A 21,907-nucleotide genomic window follows, 5' to 3' on the forward strand; every position below is an offset into this window, starting at 1 on the left:
ATCTTACAGAAATTGTATCTGACCTGATCTCATTTATATAAGTTATTGTAAACCGAAACCTCTGAATAAAGTTCTATCGAGTCGCGTGTGCTTCTGGGAAGAATAGATTTGAACCAATCAGCGCGTGCTCTATGGAACCCGAGAGTTCACGCGGGGCTTGTGTTTAGCATAGGGGCTAAAGTGGAAATTATCATACTATAGCCGCTCTAAGGATTCGCATTCAGGTAGGGGGGTTGTTAAATATGCGTTCATTAATTACCTAGTTAATAGCTAGTTAATTGACGTCTCATTTGACGGGTGTCTGTCTGGGACGCGTTTGCCGACAGCACCTCATGTCAAGTTAGCTTGCTAGCAAGAGACAGTCGTTTTTAGTCACTAACGTTGTTTCACAAGCTATCATTCATTCAGTGTGGTACTAATTATGTGTTTTATATGTTCCATTTAATAAAAATAGAATGCTAAATAAATGAGTATGTAACGATACTGTTTATTTGACTTTATTCATAGTAGTTCACGTTAATCGTGTCTTTCACATCCTAAAGTTAATAAGTATAATTATGTAACGTTAGTGAAAATCAAGCAGTTACCACTGTACAATAATACAAATTTAACATGGAATGTCCTTCAAACTGTAGGTTTATCTATGTAAAAAGCTTTCAGAGGTTCTTTCAGTATTATTGTAATGAAAAGAGCTGTAGTAAGTGATCATTTGATGCGTTAAAGCTACTATGGAAACTACTCAGTACAAATTGTGCATATCACCATGTAATGAAGACACGCTCTTGTGTTGCTGTCAGGTGTAACAGGAGCTGCAGATGGATACTGAGGGCTTCGGGGAGCTCCTGCAGCAGGCCGAACAGCTAGCAGCAGAGACTGAGGCCGTGTCCGAGCTGCCCCATGTTGAGCGAAACCTACAGGAGATCCAACAGGCAGGAGAGCGACTACGTTCCCGCACTCTCACCAGAACCTCTCAAGACACGGCTGATGTAAAAGCGTGAGTTTTTAGTTTGGTGACTGTATGTCATTTGGCATGACACTTAAATTTATTTGAAGTCATTTGGGACTGCCTATTATTTATATCTGTACTGCTATTTTTTTATACCTTCAGCTCCATCCTTTTGGGCTCTCGGGGTCTTGACATCTTCCATATCTCTCAGCGTCTTGAGAGTCTCAGTGCTGCCACTACATTTGAGCCTCTTGAGCCAGTCAAGGATACTGATATTCAGGTTAGTGCATGTTTTACTTGGGTGTTTTTTATTTTTTATTCCTAGATGAATTTGATCTTTTTTTATATATATATACTTTATATCTCACCTCTGCATGCATTGAGATGCACATGTTTAATGTCATATATTTAGCCACTGCAGTAGTTGTAGTATCTGTTCATATCTAAGGGTCCAAATTATATGGATGTACAATAACATTAAAAAGTATGTACGCAAAGTTCAGAAGTTTGTGGTTGGTAGGATTTTTAAGTTTTTAAGTAGTATTAAAATAATCTCATGCTTACCAAGGTTTTATTTGTTTGATCAAAAAAACAACAACACTATATTATTAAATGTATTACATTTACAACAATATTGTAAAATATTACAATATAAAATACATTTTCTATTTTATTTATTGATTTATATAAAAAAAATTCCTGTGATGGCAAAGCTGAATTTTCAGCAGCCATTACTCCAGTGTTCAGTGTCACATACTCTTTCAGAAATTATTTTAATATGCTAATTTAGTGCTCAAATAACATTAATTATTATTTTCAGGATTTTCAGGATTCTTCATGCCTAATTTATCAAAATATTTTAAAAGATTTGCTGCATGGTTAAAATACACTATGCATATTAAAAAAAGTGTTTTTTAGATGGGGAAAAAAGTTGAGTATGTCACATTTTATTTTATTCAGAAATAGGCAGTTTAGAAAAGAAAAATAATAAAAAATATATAAGAAGCTTTAGGCTACCTATATAAACGACAAGCCAAAACAAATACATTTAGGCTAAAATGAAACTGATACTAACGTTGGGTCTCTCATTCGACAAAATCAAATGTTTCTTTCCGTCTTCACAATGTATTTGAATGCCACATTGTTATTTATTATGTAGCCTACTTCACTGGTGTTCCAATATCCACATAAAACTAAATGTTTTTGATAACATCACAGTGATACGGAGATGATGCTTAACAGCACAGATTTGACTACATATTTAAACTGAGCAGTGTGTTTTTTTCCATATTTTTGACTGACTGTATTTTATTATGATAATGAACAGGCTGCATTATTGTCAAAGGAGCAAAGCTTAAATGTGCATGCATGGGCCACCGGCACAATCATTTAATTTGTTTTAAATTACTCAACTACTCCTTTTAGTCATAAATATAATCAGAGTTTTAAAGGGTTTGCTTTTATTTGTGTACATTCACAATTCAAACCAATCTGTGTGCTTTTGTATAATAGGCCTAAAGAAAAATAGGATGAGCTTTCTGCCATTTTGGTTTCCTTTCACTCAGCACAAAAATGTACAGAAACTCTGCATACTAGGCTACTTGTTGCACAGTTTTTTCTTTTGTTTACTTAATTTATTATTCAAATAAAAATATTTTTCTTGTTTATGCCTATTTAGTCGTTTTATATGTGAATACATGTATATTCTGCGCTCACAGAAGTGCTGCAGGTGCATGATGTGATATGATATGACCATGTGAATCCTCATGTTCTGTTGTTTGCTGCTTTTTGTGCATGTAAAATGAATCCCCGGAAAACAAATGTTAATATTTTTAATGGGTCACAGACACTTGTCCTTTCTAATAATTTCATTTCTAATTTAAAATAATCTTTATAATAAATCTTTAAATAATAAAAATTTTCAGTTGGATATGATTTGTAAAGTACATGTAAAGGATAGTATTTTTGAAAAGTAAATCCTAATACTTAATCTTTATTATTTAGATTTTAATTAGCAACATTTAAAAAAAACAAATTCAGATTTGACACTAATGGTATACAAGTAACATTTTCATTGCAGAACTATACTTATAACAGTTAATGACTTAACACACACTAAAACTACTATTCAGAAGTTGTTTCATATTATTTACTGCCTTTTTATATAAATAAGTCTCATGTTCACCAAGGCTGCATTTATTTGATCAGAAATACTGCTATTATTACAGTTTAAAATAACTTTTTTATTTTTTAATATACTTAATGTATGTAATTTATTCCTGTGAAGGAAGATGTGGAATTTCTAGTCATTATTTCAGAATTCAGTGTTACATGATCTTTCAAAATTCACTCTAGTTTGCTGATTTGGTGCTCAAAATGTTTCTTATTACTATGATTGTTTGAAACAGTTGTGCTCCTTAATGTTTTTGTGGAAACCGTAATACTTTGATTAATAGAAAGTCGAAAAAGAACAGCATTTAATGGAAATTAAATTTTCTTTTAACATTATAAATGTGTTGCTGTAAGTTAATAAATGCATCCTTGCACAATTAAAGTATTATTATTATTTATTATTATTTTTTAAATAAGTAAATAAATACTGACCCCAAACCTTTAGCTTTGGTTAACACTTTCCCCTGTTAATGATGTACTCTGCAGTGTCTTAATAATTTGATAATACATCCAGTATTACAGCCTCCCTAGAAGCCAAATTAACATTTAAAAAATTTCAAAACTCAGCCCATTTATAATAACCACTATGCTTTTGCCTTTAGAGTTTAAGAGACAGGGTGGGTCTAATGGCTCTCAATCCCTGTCTATGCATTTATCTTAATGACAACAGGTTTTTCTGCCATTCATGTTTCTTTTATATTATCATTGCTTCTTAGTTCATCTTTTCTTGTGTGTACTATACATATGTGTTTCCTGTTGTTTTGATTTGGGCATTTGTGAAGGCAGGCTGAGTGCACAGCTTTTAGAAATGATGTTGTGCATGCTGTGAATTGGATTATAATATGCAAGTCTGCTAAGGTGTGACTTTGCTGTGGCAATGGGTTACTACTGAATTCAGTTCTAAGTGCTTCTGTAAGAGTAATACAGGCCTGAAGGCCCAGAGACGTGACGTGGCAAAATGTGAATCAGGCGAAGCACTATGTAATACTTAAAATTTCAAGCTCATTACAGTTTAAGATTTTTTGATGACAGTTGCCATGGTAAATTAAAAGAACCAGATAGGAAAACGAAAAATGATATTTGAATGATGTTCATGCCTTCTGAAACAGTAACAATAACAGTGGTTACTATGCCCCCCTGTGGATGCTGCTGATAATACAGGATTTTTAGATTCAGATTTATAAATTCGTAAAATATAAATACATTGCTAATGCCTTATTGCAACTGTTGTGATACACAAAGCACCAAAAAACAGGTGGGTTCAGAGTGGGACAGAAAGGTGGTGTTTATGGTGACTGCATTATGATACCAGTGAATTATAGTGAGCTCACTAGAGCCAGGATTCAGCAGTGAAGTCAACAATGAGCTGGCAAACCACATGAAATTACAAATGCAGTCATTTACGGCTTTGTGAGCTGTTTGTACTCAAATTAGATTTTACTGCCTGATGTTTATCATTTCTGTGTGTATACATTTGAATGCTGTGAAGTAGTGACCTAAATGTATTTACACAAAATCATAGGAAGTAAATATATGGCTTGTGCATTTTGGCTTAACTCCTCTTGTCATGTTATTGGTTGTGGTCTGTACTAGCTTTTTTCTGTACTTTTTTTTAAATATATATATTTACATTTAAGTCTTTTGTTATGTGCGGTAGACTTTTGGTACAGTTTAAACAGTTTTGGGAAAGGTATTCTTTTTTTTTTCTTTAATTTGATCAAATAATTAAAAAAAAATTCAACTGTCAAATATTCTTCAATTAATCTGTATTAAAGACACTGGACAGATTTTATAGATTATATAGTTATAAAATATGATATTCTCATTGTGCTTTAGTTTGAAAGGAAACCACTTTATGAGTCTGTTTTTTTAGCCACAGTATCGATTGTTTTAAGTTTTAAAGTGAGTAATTGTATTAAATGAACACATGATAGGTAAAAATTGATAGCCTGAATGCACTGTAAGTCGCTTCGGATAAAAGCGTCTGCTAAATGCATAAATTTAATTTTAAATTTAAATGCCATTAGAAACAATATTGATGATAAAACTAAATGAATAATAATAGTTAAAAGGAGCCCTTTTTAGTTTTTGTGTCGATGAAGAGGTACTATGTGTCTTACTGAAGGGACATTTTATGTCTTACTGAAGAGCTGTGGGGTATATAAGGATGGAAACATTGGTTTCATTCTCACCTGGTGATTATTCAAATCTGTGTTTTCAGTGTAATCAAAAAACAAGAACATTTCTGTAGCCAATATGAGAAAAACAAAAAGATTTTATATTGGTTAATAATACAGTACAGAGCAGACAAGAAGCAATGTGGGAGAGGATCAGGATCAGAAAGGACCACGTTGGGATTCAGTCTGGGAACTGTGTCAAATCATTGCCTGACACATCAGTTGTGGTCCTTTTTTTTTTTTGCTGTTTTCAAAATCCAAAATATATTTTAGAGAAGTTGAACATTTCTGGACAATCACACAGCCACACCCATTGAAATGTACAGACAACAGAATGTGTCTTGTTGGTAGCAACTGGTTTATGTCCTCAATTACTTCTTACCATAAAAAGATAGATGAATTTTCATTCGTTTGAATGTTATCAATGCGGATAGAGAATTGGCTGTTGACTCAAGTCGTGTAATGATCCACTTGGTTTTTGCTTCTTGAAGGTTCGAAGCCGTTTACCCCCACCCATCTTTTTCTGTGCTTATCTCCTCTCTCCTTCTCTTTCTCACTGTCTCTATCCCTCCCCCTCCTCTCCATCGTCTTTTTGTCAGACATATTTTTGTGGTTGGCCTGCCTGCCAGAGTGCGGCTCTGCTCTTACTGGAAGTGCACTTACTGCCTGGCACTTTCCTTACCACCCTCCCTGTCTGAATGTGTGTGTGCATGTGTGGCTGAAAATCTCTTTAGCATTTTTAGAACAACTCTGATTGACTCTAAGGGCTATGAGATTTAATATCTCCCTTTTGTTGAAGTTGTGTAACTGCTCTTCCATTTATCATCTTCATTCTTGTTATGTATCTCCACCGTCTAAATAACCTATTGAAAAGATGCTCAGAATCGCAGAATCGAAAAACAAAGATGCTGCAGGTGCCTTGCTCAGGATTGCACCATTATAATTTTGCGGAGACATCTAGATGTGCATCGACTCTGCGAGCTGGTGGCAGAGTGTGTAAATTGTATATTGTGCGTGCTCCATAAGACGGCCGAGCCTGCCTGCCTGAAGACAAAGGAAATGCACGCTGCTGATAAGGCGTAGTCTCCTGCCTTTCTCTTGCCTTCTCCGTTTGCGTGTGTCGGAAGGCTTGCAGCCTTCTGCAACCCACGTGTTTCCTTTAAAAGAACTAAATACATGTTTTAATTAAACATCACAACAGTAAGATGAACAAAAGCAAGAAAGCCTTAGGTGCTTATATCATGTAAATGAAAAGGTGAACGCTGTAAATGATGGACTGCAAGAAGCAGATGCACCACCCAAGCAAAATGGCGCAGAATTAGGCGATGCATCTCATCTTTTTCTTTAACTCTTACTTCCACTTCCTTTCATTTTTCCCCTCACCATGCCATCGCACCAGAGTGGGTTATCTAAGTGCACACAACGGTAGGTGCAGGATAAGTGTAAATAGCTCTACATGTGGAGTCTGATCTCTGGTCAGTGCACTCTGCTCATTAACTAAACATGACTCTTAAGAGGATTATTAGCCCAGTTTCAGGACAGGATGTCGAAAACCATCAGGAGAGTATGTGTGTGTGGGGGGGAAACCATTACCATAATTGCATTGCGCTAGCAGAAGAGGAAAAAGGAAGGATGCAGAGATGTTTTAAAAAAGGAAGAAATGAGTGAGAGTGAAAGAGGAGGCTGGCAGGGATGCTGGAGGAGAGATGAGGAGGAGGAGGGGTGGACGACTGATGGTGAACAAGCACATGGATCAGGTTGAATAATGACTTCTCCTCAGATTCCCCCCCCGTGTCTCTGGGCTGACTTGGTACGCTCCGCCTCTGACAATAAAGCAGCCAACAGTAACCCTGCTCGTGGCTCATATCTAGGTTCAGACCACTGGGCCGCCTTGAGGTAAAGGAGAGTGCATGTGGCAGAGACAGTGTGGGCCTCTGGTGAAGGAGGTCAGAAACGCTCTAAAAATGCACTGGCCCGCTTCTGCAGGACGAGGAAGATGGAGATGGCATGGGCAGGGGACGGGCACTCTGCTTCTAAACACTTTCACCTTTCAGCAGCACTTTCCCAGCAGGTTAAGCCAGAGCATAAGTGAGTATCACCTATACGCACATGCATTCGACAGGCTTGCTATAGTTTGTACGCCTTGGACAGTTGGTTTAACCCAAAAGACAAGACTGTCACTTTCTCCGAAGGGATGATGAAGATGGCGAGGAGGAGGATGAAGACTTGTCTGTCACAAAGGAAGTGGTGGGGTTAGGGTGGGGTTTCTTCACTCCTTCTCATTGTTCAGAAGTGAAAGAAAGAAAAAAGAGATGGATGTATAGATCTAGAGAGGGATGTTAGAGTTCAAATCACATGCTGCAGTTCAGTTAGCACATGTATGCATGTCTTTTTATACAGTTCGCATTCAATTCAGAGTGCATTCGATGTCAATCCATGTCATATTTCCTGCTGTGTGTTGTTCAAAATGCATTATACCCGATTTCAGAATGTATATACATCCACAAGAAGGTGTGTGCACCATGAACATGTATGAATTCTGTATGTAGCATTCATTACAATGTCTTTCTTGAACATGTATGTGCTTTATTTAGTAATGATGTCTTCTGTTTGTCTTGATGCACCGTTTTTATCCAAATCACACTTGCTTAATAATTGCTGCGCCTTGAATCTTCCAGAAATACGCGGTGCTTAATTGTATGGCATATGGTAACCTCCCCTTTCAACCTATATGATCTGCACTTTGTTTAGCTGTTTTATTGCCAACTTTTAGTCAAAAATATATTTTGCTTTGGTCTAATTATTTAAAATGTGCATCAAAAAATATATACACGTAGTTTGGTATAAATTGCACATCCCAGAAGATGATTTTTTTTAAAAATATTATGTGATTAATAATGTATAAAAATGCCATGTGGAATGAAACAGTTCACAGTATGTAGAAAGCATGATCTTGGATAAGGCATGACCCAAATGCATCCATGTAAAATGTGTTCCTTTTGTCAGCTAGTGGCTCTTGGGTACTAGATGCAGAGCATGAGTTCCTGAAGGGGGCGCTGTTTTGTAGCTAGCGGTTGGAGGCATGGTGACTGAGCAAGAAATAGTGCTGCTAAGTATGAAATGTTGGCTGCCCCCACACATAAATCCTCCCGCCCACTTTCCATTTCCGTATCTATCAGATCGGCTCTTTCGTTCGGATGCGTCATGTAGATGTGTTCCCCAAATCAGAATAAATCAATCCTCATTTACAGCTGTCAGTCAGAGTGTGGATGGGGTGATGGGGGTCGTGCAGTCTCAGAGGGGGGAGGAAAAGAGTAATTGGGGGGAAGGGAGGACTGGCTTCAACCCAATCCTGAAGACTTGGATTTAAAAAAAAAAAAGTGTGTAAATGGTTAATTTCTAAAATCGAATGAGTTTATTGACGAATTCAAGGAAACATCTCAAATCAGTGTTAATTCTTTTATGATTATGTGGTATGTTTTTCATGACACGACTGTATACAGCAAAATTCGAACCTGGAAAATGTGCCTGATGCTTTTTTGACTCCTTCCTTGTTGTAAAAGCCAATGGTTGTAAGTTCCAGTTCAGAGGTCGCATTTCTATCCATCCTTCGAAAATAGTTTTTTCAGCGCTCTGATGATCCTCCAAACCCATCAGAACCAGCTTTCCCTTTCATCAGTACCACTCCCTATCCCATCCCCCACTCAGTCTGTGTGTGTGTGTGTGAGTGTGTGTGTGTGTGTGTGTGTGTTGCACGTCGTTCCAGTGACTTCTCTGTCCTCAGGATCAGCTGCTGGATCTTTCTGTTCTCTGTTAATCAAAATGAACGCGGGTATGTGTGAGAGTGTTCATTACCCAGCTGTACATCAAGTATGACCACTCCTAGTATATCCATACAGTTTCCTCGAGCTGCACACTCGGCATCCAATCAGAAAATGTAGCTTGTGTATCCTTGGAGGCTACTGATGTGTGCGTTTTCCATCTGTGATCGTACAAAGATGACGTTTTAGATGATGATGGCCCATAATTAGATATACGCAGCTGTTGGTTTTATGATTTTCAATTGGTAACATTCTAGCCAGGGTTTAGTTTGGTTTTAACTGTCTGTATTCTGGAGAGTAGTCAGAGTTGGATATGGATGGAAACCAAGCAGTTTGAACCACATTTTCCATTACTGTCCATTGACTTCTTTTGTATAGGAACGTGGTTCACATGTTCCCATGAATGCAAGGTTTTTTAAATGCGCAGTACTTTTAGTAAACTCGAAAATGTAGTGAACCAAAGCTTTGCTGATCCAGCTCTGACCAGTCGGGAGCGGCCATTTTGGGGCGAGCGATCTCGCACAGGGTCAATTCTAAGCACATTTTTAGTTGCGATTTTCAATAATGATGGCAATTCTCCATCTCTGGCCTGTGGCGTTTGCATCTTGGAGGAAGTATGGAGGGAAGGAAGAGAGAAAGGGAGAGGGCGTGTGCTCTGCATGCAGAAAAGAAGAAAATAGGTTGCAGTACATTTAACCTCCATGCCGTGTCTCTTGTTCCAGGGCTTTCTGAAGAACGAGAGAGACAATGCACTACTGTCAGCCATCGAGGAATCACGCCGCAGGGTGAGCATCATCCTTTACCTTTCTATATCTTTTTACATCCATTTATTTGCTCAGTCGATCAATCCATGTCTTTTTGTCCAGTGCAGAGAAAAGGAATATGTTAAACTTCAGCACGACTACATCCCGCATTGCACAGACATTTCAAATCTACACAATTCATCTGACAGCTCCTTTAAAACAGTCTCCTTCCGATAGTTGCCAGAGGTTGTAGCTCTTTCGGTTTTAGGTCAAATCCCTTTCCCCCTTGTTGTCTTCTAAACCACTGCCAGGAGTGAGGTAAAAACAGGCCCTTTCACCTGTTATTATCCATCTGTCAGCCGAGATCTGCTCTCTGCCAGGGCAATATCCCATCTATCTATCCTCTGTCTAATCATCAAACGTCTCAGGAGGAGGAATGTCAGCAAAGAGATAGACAGAAGATAATTTGCTCACCAAAGAAGAGGTGTTAACCTCACAACACCGATGGCCTGTATGTGACAAAATGAAAAGTGAAAGTTTTTGGTCCTCGAGCACTGCAGTAAAATTTATCTCCCAAAAGGCAGGCCCAAAATCAACTGCTTTTCCTTTAAATCACTTTTTTATTTTATTTTATTAACTGACTGTTTTGTATTATACAGATTTGTGACTATATATTATAAAACTGGAATTATATAGTTGTCGTCATAGTTGTGGCTAAAAGCCAGTCTCCATTTATAATGGTACCTGTCAAACTCATCATGATGTATTTCCTCATATTTTTATTTTATTTTAGGAATATTCCACTTATATCTGACGCCACATGAAGAGATGGGCAAAAACTAGGCTAAACATCCTAAAGCTTACTTTTTATTTGAATCTTGCACGACACTTACATCAGCATGTGTCAAACAATCATTCTTAAAATTTGACATAAACCATGTGCAACTGCAGTTTCTAATAAAATTACCCTCCAACTGGCGAGTAATTTATTCACTCTGCTCTCCAAAGCCAATTTTTACTTGCATTTGGGCATTTTGAGCCTTAATTTTGGACCCCAATTGAGAATGAAGTAAATTGCTGGATGATTAATGGATTTTTTGACCCAGCAAAATCATCTGGAGTACAGTTACATTCTGAATTGCTTATAAAGCCATACGCTATTGTTTTCCCCCTTAAAAACGAATCCCTCCTGAGCGTTTTCTCCTTGTGAAATTTTCCCTGATTGACATTAACTTCAGCACACCGTACTGATAATATCTCACTCCCTCCATCATTACACTCGATTCCAAAATCTCTTCCTCCAGAGTTCATAAGCCTTTTTAATTAGAACGCTTGCAATTATCACACGTCGATCCGCCGGGACCGAGTAAAATAGACGAAACGTCTTAGGATTCAATCAGGGTATAGGCTAAATCGGTGGTAGGCGTGAAGACAGACCCAGATAGTGGCACAGTTCCATTAGCGAGGCCTCCATGCATCCAGGCTTTAGCCGGCAAGACCCAGTTTGAGTCTCCCCAGGCCCAGCTCTTGTTCCTTGTCCCTCTGAGGTGGGATTGAGGTAGGGGTGAAGATAGTGGTGTCCGTTATCGCTTATTGTGCACGAGATCCAGGCTGCTCCCTTCTTACTCCACTAGCTATTTTTAATGCGTCACATGTTGGGTAACCTATATATTTGCTGGAGACTTTGTAGTTTCGACTCATTTTACTCTCATTTATCACATCTTTTATGTGTGATTTGTACCCTGTCCCCTCTATTTCAGTATTTCAGACTCATTTTACTCTCATTTATCACATCTTTTATGTTTGATTTGTACCCTGTCCCCTCTATTTCAGTCGTTCTGTCTTTCTTGCAGACATTTCTGCTTGCGGAGGAGTACCACAGAGACTCTATGTTGGTGCAGTGGGAGCAGGTGAAGCAGAGAGTGTTGCACACCCTGCTGGGAGCTGGAGAGGATGCACTGGACTTCAGCCAGGAAGTGGAGGTCTGAGGAACAACACGCCACATGAAACACAATACACACGCAGGATAGATGTGATATAACTCCCTTGTATGATATGTAATAGCACACACTTACCTCACATCACAAGTGGCGTATCCGGGAAGTACAAATGTTCTCATTTAGCCTCTACGGAGCTTGTTCAGATCTGTTGGCGTGATACACCCAGCCTGTGGCTACTTTTGTCCTGGATCTGTTTGTCAGTGAAATCTTATCTGGCAAAATCTTTTTTTGTAGTTCTTTACACAGTAGGACATTTAGACCTTATTGTTTTTTAGTAATTATATATATATAGATAAGACAATGACAAGTTGTTATGTAAAGATAACATCCAGTGGCCTTAAAGTAATTTATTCCCAACAAGCATCACCAAATGTTGATATAAACTAAATCAACATTATCTATCTTATCTATACACACACACACAGACACACGTAGATTTATTTTTATGTTTGTGTATAAATACAGAGATTTAGACTATATTTAGGCCATTTAGCTATAAAAATAAAGCTGTATGCGTGTATAAAACATTAGATTTAATTTTATATTTCAGACATTACATGTCATATTTTCTTGTCTGCTGTGAGCGTTTTAATACATACATATGTACTTTTATACTTTTCTTTTAATTCCTCATATATTTAGCTATAAATCTATTGTTATATTCATATGCTCACATCATATAACAGTGAAAAAAAATCCGTCATGTGTCAGTAAGATGGTATGACATTGGTTGCTTTTAGAGGGTGTTATTAATAAAGGCTCTTTTGGCAGCAATGCTCACATCTCTGCTGTCACAAAATGGAGAGGTGAGTAAGAGGGAAGGATGTAAAAAAAAAAAAAAACATCAAACATTGAGGATGACAAACACTCCTCTTCTAAATTATATATACCAAAAAAAAGCAATCTTATTTTTATGTCCTCAAGTGGAACAATAGTCTGTCTACGGCAAATGGTCTTTTTGAGAAGACAAAGCCTCAGAATATACTTTTGTCTTTCCTTCTATTTTCCTATAAAGGATTCAAGAAGAATGTAGTGTTTGTGCAAATTTGGACACAAATTCATGTATGTTAGTGTGCTCTAGGAGATTTTTGACTGCTGTCCTGCTGCTTTAATTATTAAACAGCAGTTAAATTTTCCATGTGTGACCTGCTGTTCACTTCCTATGCCAGGAGCTCACTCTTCCTTGTACCACCAGCCTGGGTCGCCCCCTCCCCACTACATAGTCACACAAACTACAACGCCTCAGTGGCTTTCTTGCTAGGCTTTTCATGGAATTCGCTACTGTGTGTGTATGTGTGTGTGTGAGTGTGTGTGAGAGAGAGAGAAAGTGTGTTGAAAATTATTTCAATTAAAGCACCATATGCTTTATCTGTCAAATCTTTCTCAGTACATGTGACATTTTTTTTTAGAAGAGAGAAATGAATGTCCACGTATACAATTTAAGGTTTTCCTGTCTGTCCCTCTCTCTCTGTGTATTCAAAATACTGCGCTGTGCGCTCTCATGCACAAATAATGTTCTTCACAATAGCTTCACGCTACATTGGTCACTGCATTTAGATTAAAACAACTCTCCGAGATAAACGCAGCTTGTGCACTTGTCAAACCCACGCTTTTACAGGCGCACATATGCACACCTACACACATAGCGAATATTAATACGGTCTTGTTGTGTAGACATCCTTGTTTGTGCCTTAACGACTGTTGCTATGTGCCCTACAGCCCAGTTTCGTGAGTGAGGTCGGAGTTCCAGGACGCAGTGCACTGAACAATGTGGAAGTTGCCTACAGCCGACAGGTTTGTAGAAATTAAAAATTATACACTCGAAGCACATGCATAAACAAAAATAAAAACAAATTTAAAATCTATAAATATATTTATAAAGCATGCTGTACATTTATTTGTGTGTGTGTGTGTGTGTGTGTGTGTGTGTGTGTGTAATAAACTATAAAAATATGCCTTTATTTTATTAATGGATAATGTTAAATAAAAATATACTTAATGAAAAAAATCAATTAAAGCTTTAGTACACATTTATACATGCGTGAAGTCAATCATCAAAATACTATAATTTCCAGTAAAAAGTACTTTCGACAACATAAAAAACTGGATGTTAATAAATCATGCCATCCTTCAGGTTACGAGTCCAACTTTATCCATTACGCCCCCACTACCCCCAGTGTTGTGTTGTGTTGTGTTTTGCAAGCCTAGCTTGATTGATCAGATTGATTGGCTGGCACAAAGCATGATGGGTAAGCTCCCAATCTATCAATAAAGGGGAGGGCCATCTCTCACTCTCTTTTCCTTTGTTCTCTCTCAGTTTTTTTTTTTTGTCAGATCTCTCTTTTATTGCCTTGTCTAATCATGTGTCGCCACATCGCCTGTGGAGTCATCCTCCTGGTCTTCGTGCTCTTTTTCGAAGACCTTCTAAACATTTTCATCCTGTTTGTTTTGTTTTTCATCATCCTACACTTCACCTCCAGATAATAGCAGATCCAGCTGTGGAGAGCTCGGGCTTAGATGGCAGTCAGTCTTTGACCTTCATTCTCAATTTGCACTTTTCCTCTTTTGTTTAGATCTATATCTTCAATGAGAAGATAGTAAATGGACATCTTCAACCCAACCTGGGAGATCTCTGTGCCTCAGTAGCCGAAAGCCTGGATGATAAAGTATGTCACATTCTGCCTGGCTTCACTGTGTGTCTGTGCTTTTTGTCTCAGAAATATGGGGCAGCGATTGCTTTAATAGTGATTCTGTAAAGTTGTCTGTGCATGTGTCTGCAGAACGTGTCAGAAATGTGGCTCATGGTGAAGCAGATGACCGACGTTCTGTTGGTGCCAGCAAAGGACACGCTGAAGTGCCGAGTGTCTGTGGACATGCAGATGGCCTTCGTCAGACAAGCCCTGCAGTTCCTGGAGAACAGGTCAGAAAGAAAATTCATCTTGCTTTTTGTTTAGAGAGATCATTTTGACGTAAACTAGTTTTAAGTAGGGATGTTGCAATATTGAAATTACCAGTAGGCAAAAATGATATATGTATAAATAATTAGAAAATTATGTATGCTTCGAACTTGGTATTACAAGCTCTTCCTGTGTCTGTTTGACTCTTTAAAATGAATCACGATTTGGTTAGATTTTGCTCTTATGTTGATTTAATATTGCTTACAGGAGATAGAGTTAAAGTTTGTGAACTACCCATTTTTTTTGTCAACTTATTTCACGAATGGCTCTGAATGACTCATTAGTGAATCAGAATTCTTATATATATTTTTTTTTACATTTAGTTCCAACAGGATAATTTAAAATCGCTGGTCAGAAAGTTTGTGAACCAAGTATGAACTTGTATCCACTATAAAAATAACTGACTGCTTGTGTCTCTCTTCTACAGCTATAAAAATTACACTATGGTCACTGTATTTGGGAATCTGCATCAGGCTCAGTTGGGTGGAGTACCTGGCACTTATCAGCTCGTATGCAGCTTCCTGAACATCAAGCTGCCGACCCCGCTGCCAGGCATGCAGGTACTGCAGCAGAACATGTCCACACCACACAGCATAGGCAGCACTACATCATACACACTAGATGTCTTCACTGCAGATACTCTCGAGTGAACTGCACAGAATGTGGTTTAAATAACAGCAGTGGGTTCTCCCTGCATGGGCCAAAAAGCTGCTTATTTCAGAGCTGAAAGTAAAAAGGTGGTAAATGGACCCAGTGTGACCCAAGAATAAACCCTGCTGTGTGTGTATGTGTGTAACAGGACGGCGAGGTGGAGGGACATCCAGTTTGGGCTCTGATCTATTTCTGTCTGCGGTGTGGAGACCTGTCTGCTGCCATGCAGGTGGTGAACAGGGCACAGCATCAGCTGGGCGACTTTAAGATTTGGTTTCAGGAATACATGAACAGCCCCGACCGACGGTGAGAACACGCATACACTCATCCCAAAACTAGATCACATCCTAAGAGGACTATTTCTCCTCTGTTTTTGGTAACTAATTCTCTCTCTTGTGGGTTTGACCCAGCTTGCTCCCATGCATAAGTTTAAATCTTAAAACTGAACATGTCAGTAAGTTTGTTTTAGGATGAAGTGTATTCATTCATCTGCACTGTTCTTCTCAGTTTGTCTCCTGCCACAGAGAATAAACTACGACTTCATTACCGACGTGTGCTGAGGAACAGCGCTGACCCCTACAAGCGTGCGGTCTACTGTCTCATCGGCAAATGCGACATCGGCGACAATCATGGAGAAGTGGCCGATAAGACGGAAGACTACCTGTGGCTCAAGGTCAGATATAGTGACAAATATAGACCTAATTGTGTATCAGAGTTTATGGTAGGTAATATTTTTTACTAATATTTTGAGCCATGTTCTGTGTCCATGTCCAGCTGAATCAAGTGTGTTTTGATGAGGATGGCAGCAGTTCCCCTCAGGACAGAATGACTCTAGCACAACTTCAGAAACAGCTACTGGAGGACTATGGTGAGACTCACAGTCACCATGTATATACAATATATTTTTATTTAATTGAAACATTTACATTCGTTCAAAATTACAACAGTTTTAACAGTGTATTACATATACTCAGTCATAACTGGGTAATAAATAAAAATAAGATTGTAAGCTGTTCTGTGACAGACAGGTTTCAGCTGTATTCAATCAGATTCAGAGAAAACACATTGTGTATATTTTGGGGGGAGAAGTTTACTGTCACAAGGGAATCCTAGCAGCTTCTGTTAAACTGGATTAAGTTGACTACACCATTAAAAAATATTACACTTACAAAATTCAGGCAGTATATCTTAATCTCAGCTCATTTGAAAACAAATGGTCTATCTGAATGAGTGAAACTCGGATCAAATTATTCCATGCAGCCAAAAAATCAGCCCACTTATCTTTGGATTCACTCCCGTCCTAAAGGAAGAGATTTAAATGGGCATTTGAAAGACTAGGAAGTTAGGCAGTATGCAAGCTCCCCCATTCAGTCTCTGCCAGTGTGCCTAACCCAGATAAAAGTGTATGTCATTGTGCTGTTTTCTCATGGCTTAAACTTCTCCTAAAAAGGCATCCGCTTAGTTTCTTCCACCTGCCTGATGAGTCAGTCTTATCTCGCCGGCGCTCCTGCAGTACACCACATTAAAGACTCCCTCTATTCCTGATAAGACTCCTTCACTCCCAGCTGCGCTGCCATTACGCTCCATGCAAAGTCGCAGCAGGTCTTTTCAATGCTGCTTTAAGACGTCAGTTTTAACAGCAATTTAAACGAGAAGGGATTATTTCAACTCATGCAAATGGAAATGAAACAGCCTATTTAAGCACTTCACAGCTGAGGAAGATTTATATGGAACCTATTACTTGCTTAAAGAAGCATTCAAATACAAATCCTTAGTGGCTGCATTTGCATGTGCGCATTCCCAATATGTGGTTTATAATGTACTGTAAGTGGTTTCGGATTATCCCAAATGCTCATAAAGGTGTGTGGCATTATTTAAATTGTTTTCTGCAGGTGAGTCCCATTTCTCGGCCAGCCACCAGCCATTCCTGTACTTCCAGGTGCTTTTCTTGACTGCGCAGTTTGAGGCGGCCATAGCGTTCCTTTTCCGAGTGGAGCGTCTGCGCAGCCATGCCGTTCACGTAGCTCTGGTACTGTACGAACTGAAACTGCTGCTCAAATCATCGGGCCAAAGCGCACAACTCTGTAAGTTCTGATCAATAAGTGATAACTGGAAATTGTATCTGGCTTCTGTTCTAAAAAGATTTCTGGTCTAATCTCAGTGAGTCAAGAAGCTGGAGATCCTCCAATGGTGCGAAGGCTCAACTTCATAAGGTTGCTTATGCTCTACACCCGCAAGTTTGAGTCCACAGACCCACGAGAGGCCCTGCAGTACTTCTACTTTCTCCGGTAATGGTTGTGCTAACCCTAGCAGATGCTATTCAGCATTTAGGGTAACATACTAAAAGAGCTGTGAAGCAAATCTATACTTCAACACATCAGACCTGTTCTAAAATCAGCTTGTTTCCTGTATGATCAGTGTTTGAACTGTAAGTCATGTCTTTTTCTCTGAAAATACTGAGCAAAATCCCTCACTGAGAAGAGATTAATGTGTCATGAATAACTCTGAACCTTCCACGAATGAGCCATGAATAATTAAACCTGTTCTATGCACACTGAATTGGATGCCAACTCGACCCATTGTTTTAAGAGTCCTCACAGGCACCGTTGCAAAAAGGAAACGGTTGATCTTCTAAAGGTCTTTAATCTTGGGGTTTGCATGCGTATCACAAAGCGAACACATTCCTCTGCAGGCCCAAGTGCTTTCGTGCTAACAATGGCATAATTGCTGTACTTCACTGAGTGAAAACTCACAGTCACTGTTTTCTGATTGACCACAGGAATGAGAAGGACAGTCAAGGAGAAAACATGTTTATGCGCTGTGTCAGCGAGCTAGTCATCGAGAGTCGGGAGGTAAGAAACATGTGCATTGGAGGAAGCATTTCTGCATACTAATTGTTATTATAATTACATAATATCTGTCAATCCTTAACTCTCTTCTTGTAGTTCGATATGCTTCTTGGAAGACTCGAAAAAGATGGTAGCAGAAAGGTATGTTGGAAGCTTTAGTAATATCACCTGACTTGCAGACGGAGACCATGCCACTGTTGTTCCACGGTTGTTCGTTATTTTGTTCGTTCAGTCTTGCAGGGTTGTGTAGAATGTGCTATTGTCTCAAAGGCCTTTGCAGCACAGTCTGGCCTTTCATGCTCAAAGCAATTTGACAACACCATTGTGCATTCAGAGTCTTCATCAGCTCTAAGCAGTGTTTGTTTGAATCCCTTCAGCCCGGCGTGATTGACAAGTTCGCCGGAGACACGCGGGCCATCATTACCAAGGTGGCCTCAGAGGCTGAGAACAAGGGGTTGTTTGAGGAGGCCGTCAAACTGTACGAGTTAGCCAAGGTAAGATAAGTAGTTACGTGCCGTTGGGTTGATTAGTCTCGTGATGATTGTGCCTAAAGCATCTTTTTTTTCTTTTCTTTTTTTTTCTGCATCAGAATGCTGACAAGGTTCTGGAGCTGATGAACAAATTGTTGAGTCCAGTTATCTCTCAAGTTAGCGAGCCCCAGTCCAACAAAGAGCGACTCAAAAACATGGCGGTGGCTATTGCTGAACGGTGAGCATTTTATACACAGACCTTTCTAAACTATGAAAGCCATTTTTGGTGTAAAGTACGAAAAAAAATTATTTATCTAAAAATGGCAACGTTTATTTCTCATAATTGACCTTAATCCCAACTTTGTATCTCACTACAGAACTTAATCTCATTACATCTTCAAATTTCACAATATCAAGTTGCAGTTGAGACTCTATATATCTGAATTATGGCTTGGCCTCTTTTAAATTACACACAATCTCACAATTGCAACAATGTATCTTCCAGCTGTGATTATGTAACTGCTGCAACCTTATATCTCATAATTGCAACTTTATAACTGTTGCCATTTTACTTCTTGTAGTTGCATCTTTATATTTGACCATTGAAACTATATCTACCAATTGCAGTTCCATATAACAGTGTCTTTATTTCTCAGTTGCAATTTTTCAATTGTGACTGTATATCTTGCATTATTTCTACTTTGCTTCTCAATTACTACTTTGTCTCCTAATTTATTTCACAATTGAAACTGAGGCAGAAACAGGCATCCATCATAATTTATTTTGATCTTGTAGATTGTAGTTTCATTGAACACCAAATGGTTTCTGGTATTTCTTGAGCACAGGTACCGTACTAACGGTATAGCTGGGGAGAAGTCTGTGGACAGCACCTTCTACCTGCTTCTGGACCTCATGACGTTCTTTGATGAGTACCACGCTGGCCACATAGACCGAGCCTATGATGTAAGTCACCTATAAGACCCCTGCTGACCTTGGGCACATGCTGTCAGGCACTAATCTTTATTTTTGTGCTGTTCTGTGTCAGGTGATTGAGAGGCTAAAGCTGGTTCCCTTAAGTCAGGACAGCGTGGAGGAGCGGGTTGCGGCATTCAGAAACTTCAGCGATGAGGTAAGAGATCTGAAAGCATTAGCATAAATCACCTACTTGCTTTTATTTCAAATGCTAAGCAGTTGTCATTTCAGGTTACCCCAAATTAATGTCTTTTGAAATCTTTTGCTTTTTGGTTGAGTTGACTTAAAAACTAGTCAGTATAATTTTGAAAAGCTATTATTTTTAATGACCAGAATGAACCTTTATGAACATGACATTCTCTCCATTGTGTCCTATTGCTTTCACAGATAAGACACAATTTGTCAGAGGTTCTGCTGGCCACAATGAATATCCTGTTCACACAGTACAAGCGTCTAAAGGGGGCTGCAGCAGGTACACCAGGAAGACCTCCGCGTACCCTAGAGGACAGAGACATGGTAAAACCTATTTTCTAGGTTAAAATGATTGCTTAATCAATGATAAAGCTAATCCTGAGTGTGAGTCCATAATTCGCTGGACATTGGACACACATTGTGATGATACATGTTAATTGTGATTAGCTCTCCTCAAGTGTGTGACTATCGGCGGTTGCATTTGTCTACTTTCTCTGCAGCTGTTGCGCAGTCAAGCCCGGGCTCTGATCACGTTTGCGGGAATGATTCCGTATCGGATGGCTGGAGATACCAATGCCAGACTGGTTCAGATGGAGGTCCTAATGAACTGAAACCCCCCCCCCCCCCCTTCACCCTTCTCCAGCAGCTCTCTTTCATTGTCCTCATTCCATCATTACTTTTCTCAACTTATGTTTGTATTTTTTTTCCATTATTTGAAATAAAAAAAAAATGAAATTCAGTTCAATTTTGTTTCAATTTCATTTCTTATATCGTACCTCATTTTCTTTTTCAGACATTTTGTCCTGCATTTTCTGTTAATTTGATTACATTTCAGTTGCAAATCAATTTCATTTTAGAAGCCATATCTCATTTAAAAGCTACATGAAACTAATCAAATACACTATTACTGCTTAGCAGTCATGAAACTCAGTATCAATCCAATCCAGTGCTTACAATCGATGTGCGCATCATTGTGACAATAATATTATTATTATTTAATATGTTATTAACAGTAGGATTAGCCACTTTGGTGGATTTGGTGGCAGCCATTAATCTGTGTTCTTTATATACAGGGTTCTCACAGAAAACTTTCCGTGGTCAGAGCTTTCTTTAGTGACCATATATTTTATTAGTTATTAGTTCTGAATTTTTTTTTTTTGACTACACGTTGTTGATAAAGCTTGTTTATTGTAAAACACAAACAGGTGGTTTGTGACCAATTCTTTCTTTTACGGGAAGCCCTTTACAATTTGTCCCCATTAGTTAATGCATCAACTTACACTGAGCAATACATTTGTTACGGTATTCATTCATCTGTTAACATTAGTTAATAAAAAAAACAACTCTTCGTTATTAGTTCAGGTCCATTAAATAATATTAACATACAACTTTTGATTTTAATAAGTAAATTAACATTATGATTAATAAATGCTTTGGAAGTATTCTTCATTGTTCATCTTCAGTGTATGTTAACTAAATGTAATGAACTATAGCCTTTCATTAAATCATTCAAATTGCTTCACAAGATCAAAAATGATAAAGTTCATGGAAATTAATTGATCAAAACATGTGGCTCATACTTTCATTAAAATGTATATTGTGTAACACAAATCTACTGTACAAATAAGTGGCCGGACAAGGAATGTTTAGAGCCCTTCAGAGAGTTACCAGAGCAGGAATGTGTCTGTGTGACATTGATTCTCTCAGCAGATGGTGGGTTATGAAGGAAATGCCTGTAGAGCACACAGATGGACGTGTTGGCTTTGTCACGGCCGGCTGCGATGTCTTCTACAGCTCCCTCTAAGCTCCTCTTTACAATTTTAACCATTAGCATCTGGAGCTGCTGCATTAATATTAGAGAGAACTGTACTAAATTCAAGGTACTGGACACTCAACAATCAGGCTGTTTCAACTTTATTTCACCCTTTGAACAAAACCTCTTCTTCAATGACAATTC

The 21,907-nt window shown here is 38.5% G+C and overlaps 1 protein-coding gene across 2 annotated transcripts; it reads left to right on the forward strand.

Annotated features, from left to right (window-relative positions):
* The first annotated feature begins 68 nt into the window (after positions 1 to 68).
* Positions 69 to 20,695, forward strand: nup93 (nucleoporin 93). 2 transcript variants are annotated; one of them, XM_052583001.1, is made up of 22 exons: positions 69 to 224; positions 798 to 994; positions 1,109 to 1,226; positions 9,839 to 9,901; positions 11,713 to 11,841; positions 13,579 to 13,653; positions 14,433 to 14,525; positions 14,640 to 14,779; positions 15,244 to 15,376; positions 15,616 to 15,773; positions 15,975 to 16,140; positions 16,242 to 16,335; positions 17,360 to 17,551; positions 17,629 to 17,755; positions 18,247 to 18,319; positions 18,413 to 18,457; positions 18,694 to 18,810; positions 18,906 to 19,024; positions 19,632 to 19,749; positions 19,832 to 19,915; positions 20,146 to 20,274; positions 20,451 to 20,695. In XM_052583001.1, the coding sequence occupies exons 2-22, from the start codon at positions 816 to 818 to the stop codon at positions 20,559 to 20,561; spliced, it is 2,463 nt and encodes an 820-aa protein (XP_052438961.1). In that variant the 5' UTR covers positions 69 to 224; positions 798 to 815; the 3' UTR covers positions 20,562 to 20,695. The 2 variants fall into 2 exon arrangements, with proteins under 2 accessions (XP_052438961.1, XP_052438962.1); XM_052583002.1 differs by lacking the exons at positions 69 to 224; positions 798 to 994; positions 1,109 to 1,226 and adding an exon at positions 7,196 to 7,383.
* The last annotated feature ends 1,212 nt before the right edge of the window (positions 20,696 to 21,907 follow it).

The sequence above is a fragment of the Carassius gibelio genome, chromosome B18, assembly GCF_023724105.1.
Source record: "Carassius gibelio isolate Cgi1373 ecotype wild population from Czech Republic chromosome B18, carGib1.2-hapl.c, whole genome shotgun sequence".
NCBI classification, from domain to species: domain Eukaryota; kingdom Metazoa; phylum Chordata; class Actinopteri; order Cypriniformes; family Cyprinidae; genus Carassius; species Carassius gibelio.

Bases quoted from the DNA above. Each gene is read 5' to 3' on its own strand.
- nup93 (XM_052583001.1), top strand. From the start codon at position 816: ATGGATACTGAGGGCTTCGGGGAGCTCCTGCAGCAGGCCGAACAGCTA. The intron at 995-1,108 runs GTGAGTTTTTAG...TTATACCTTCAG, and splicing joins GACACGGCTGATGTAAAAGC to CTCCATCCTTTTGGGCTCTC. The intron at 16,336-17,359 runs GTGAGACTCACA...TGTTTTCTGCAG, and splicing joins ACAGCTACTGGAGGACTATG to GTGAGTCCCATTTCTCGGCC.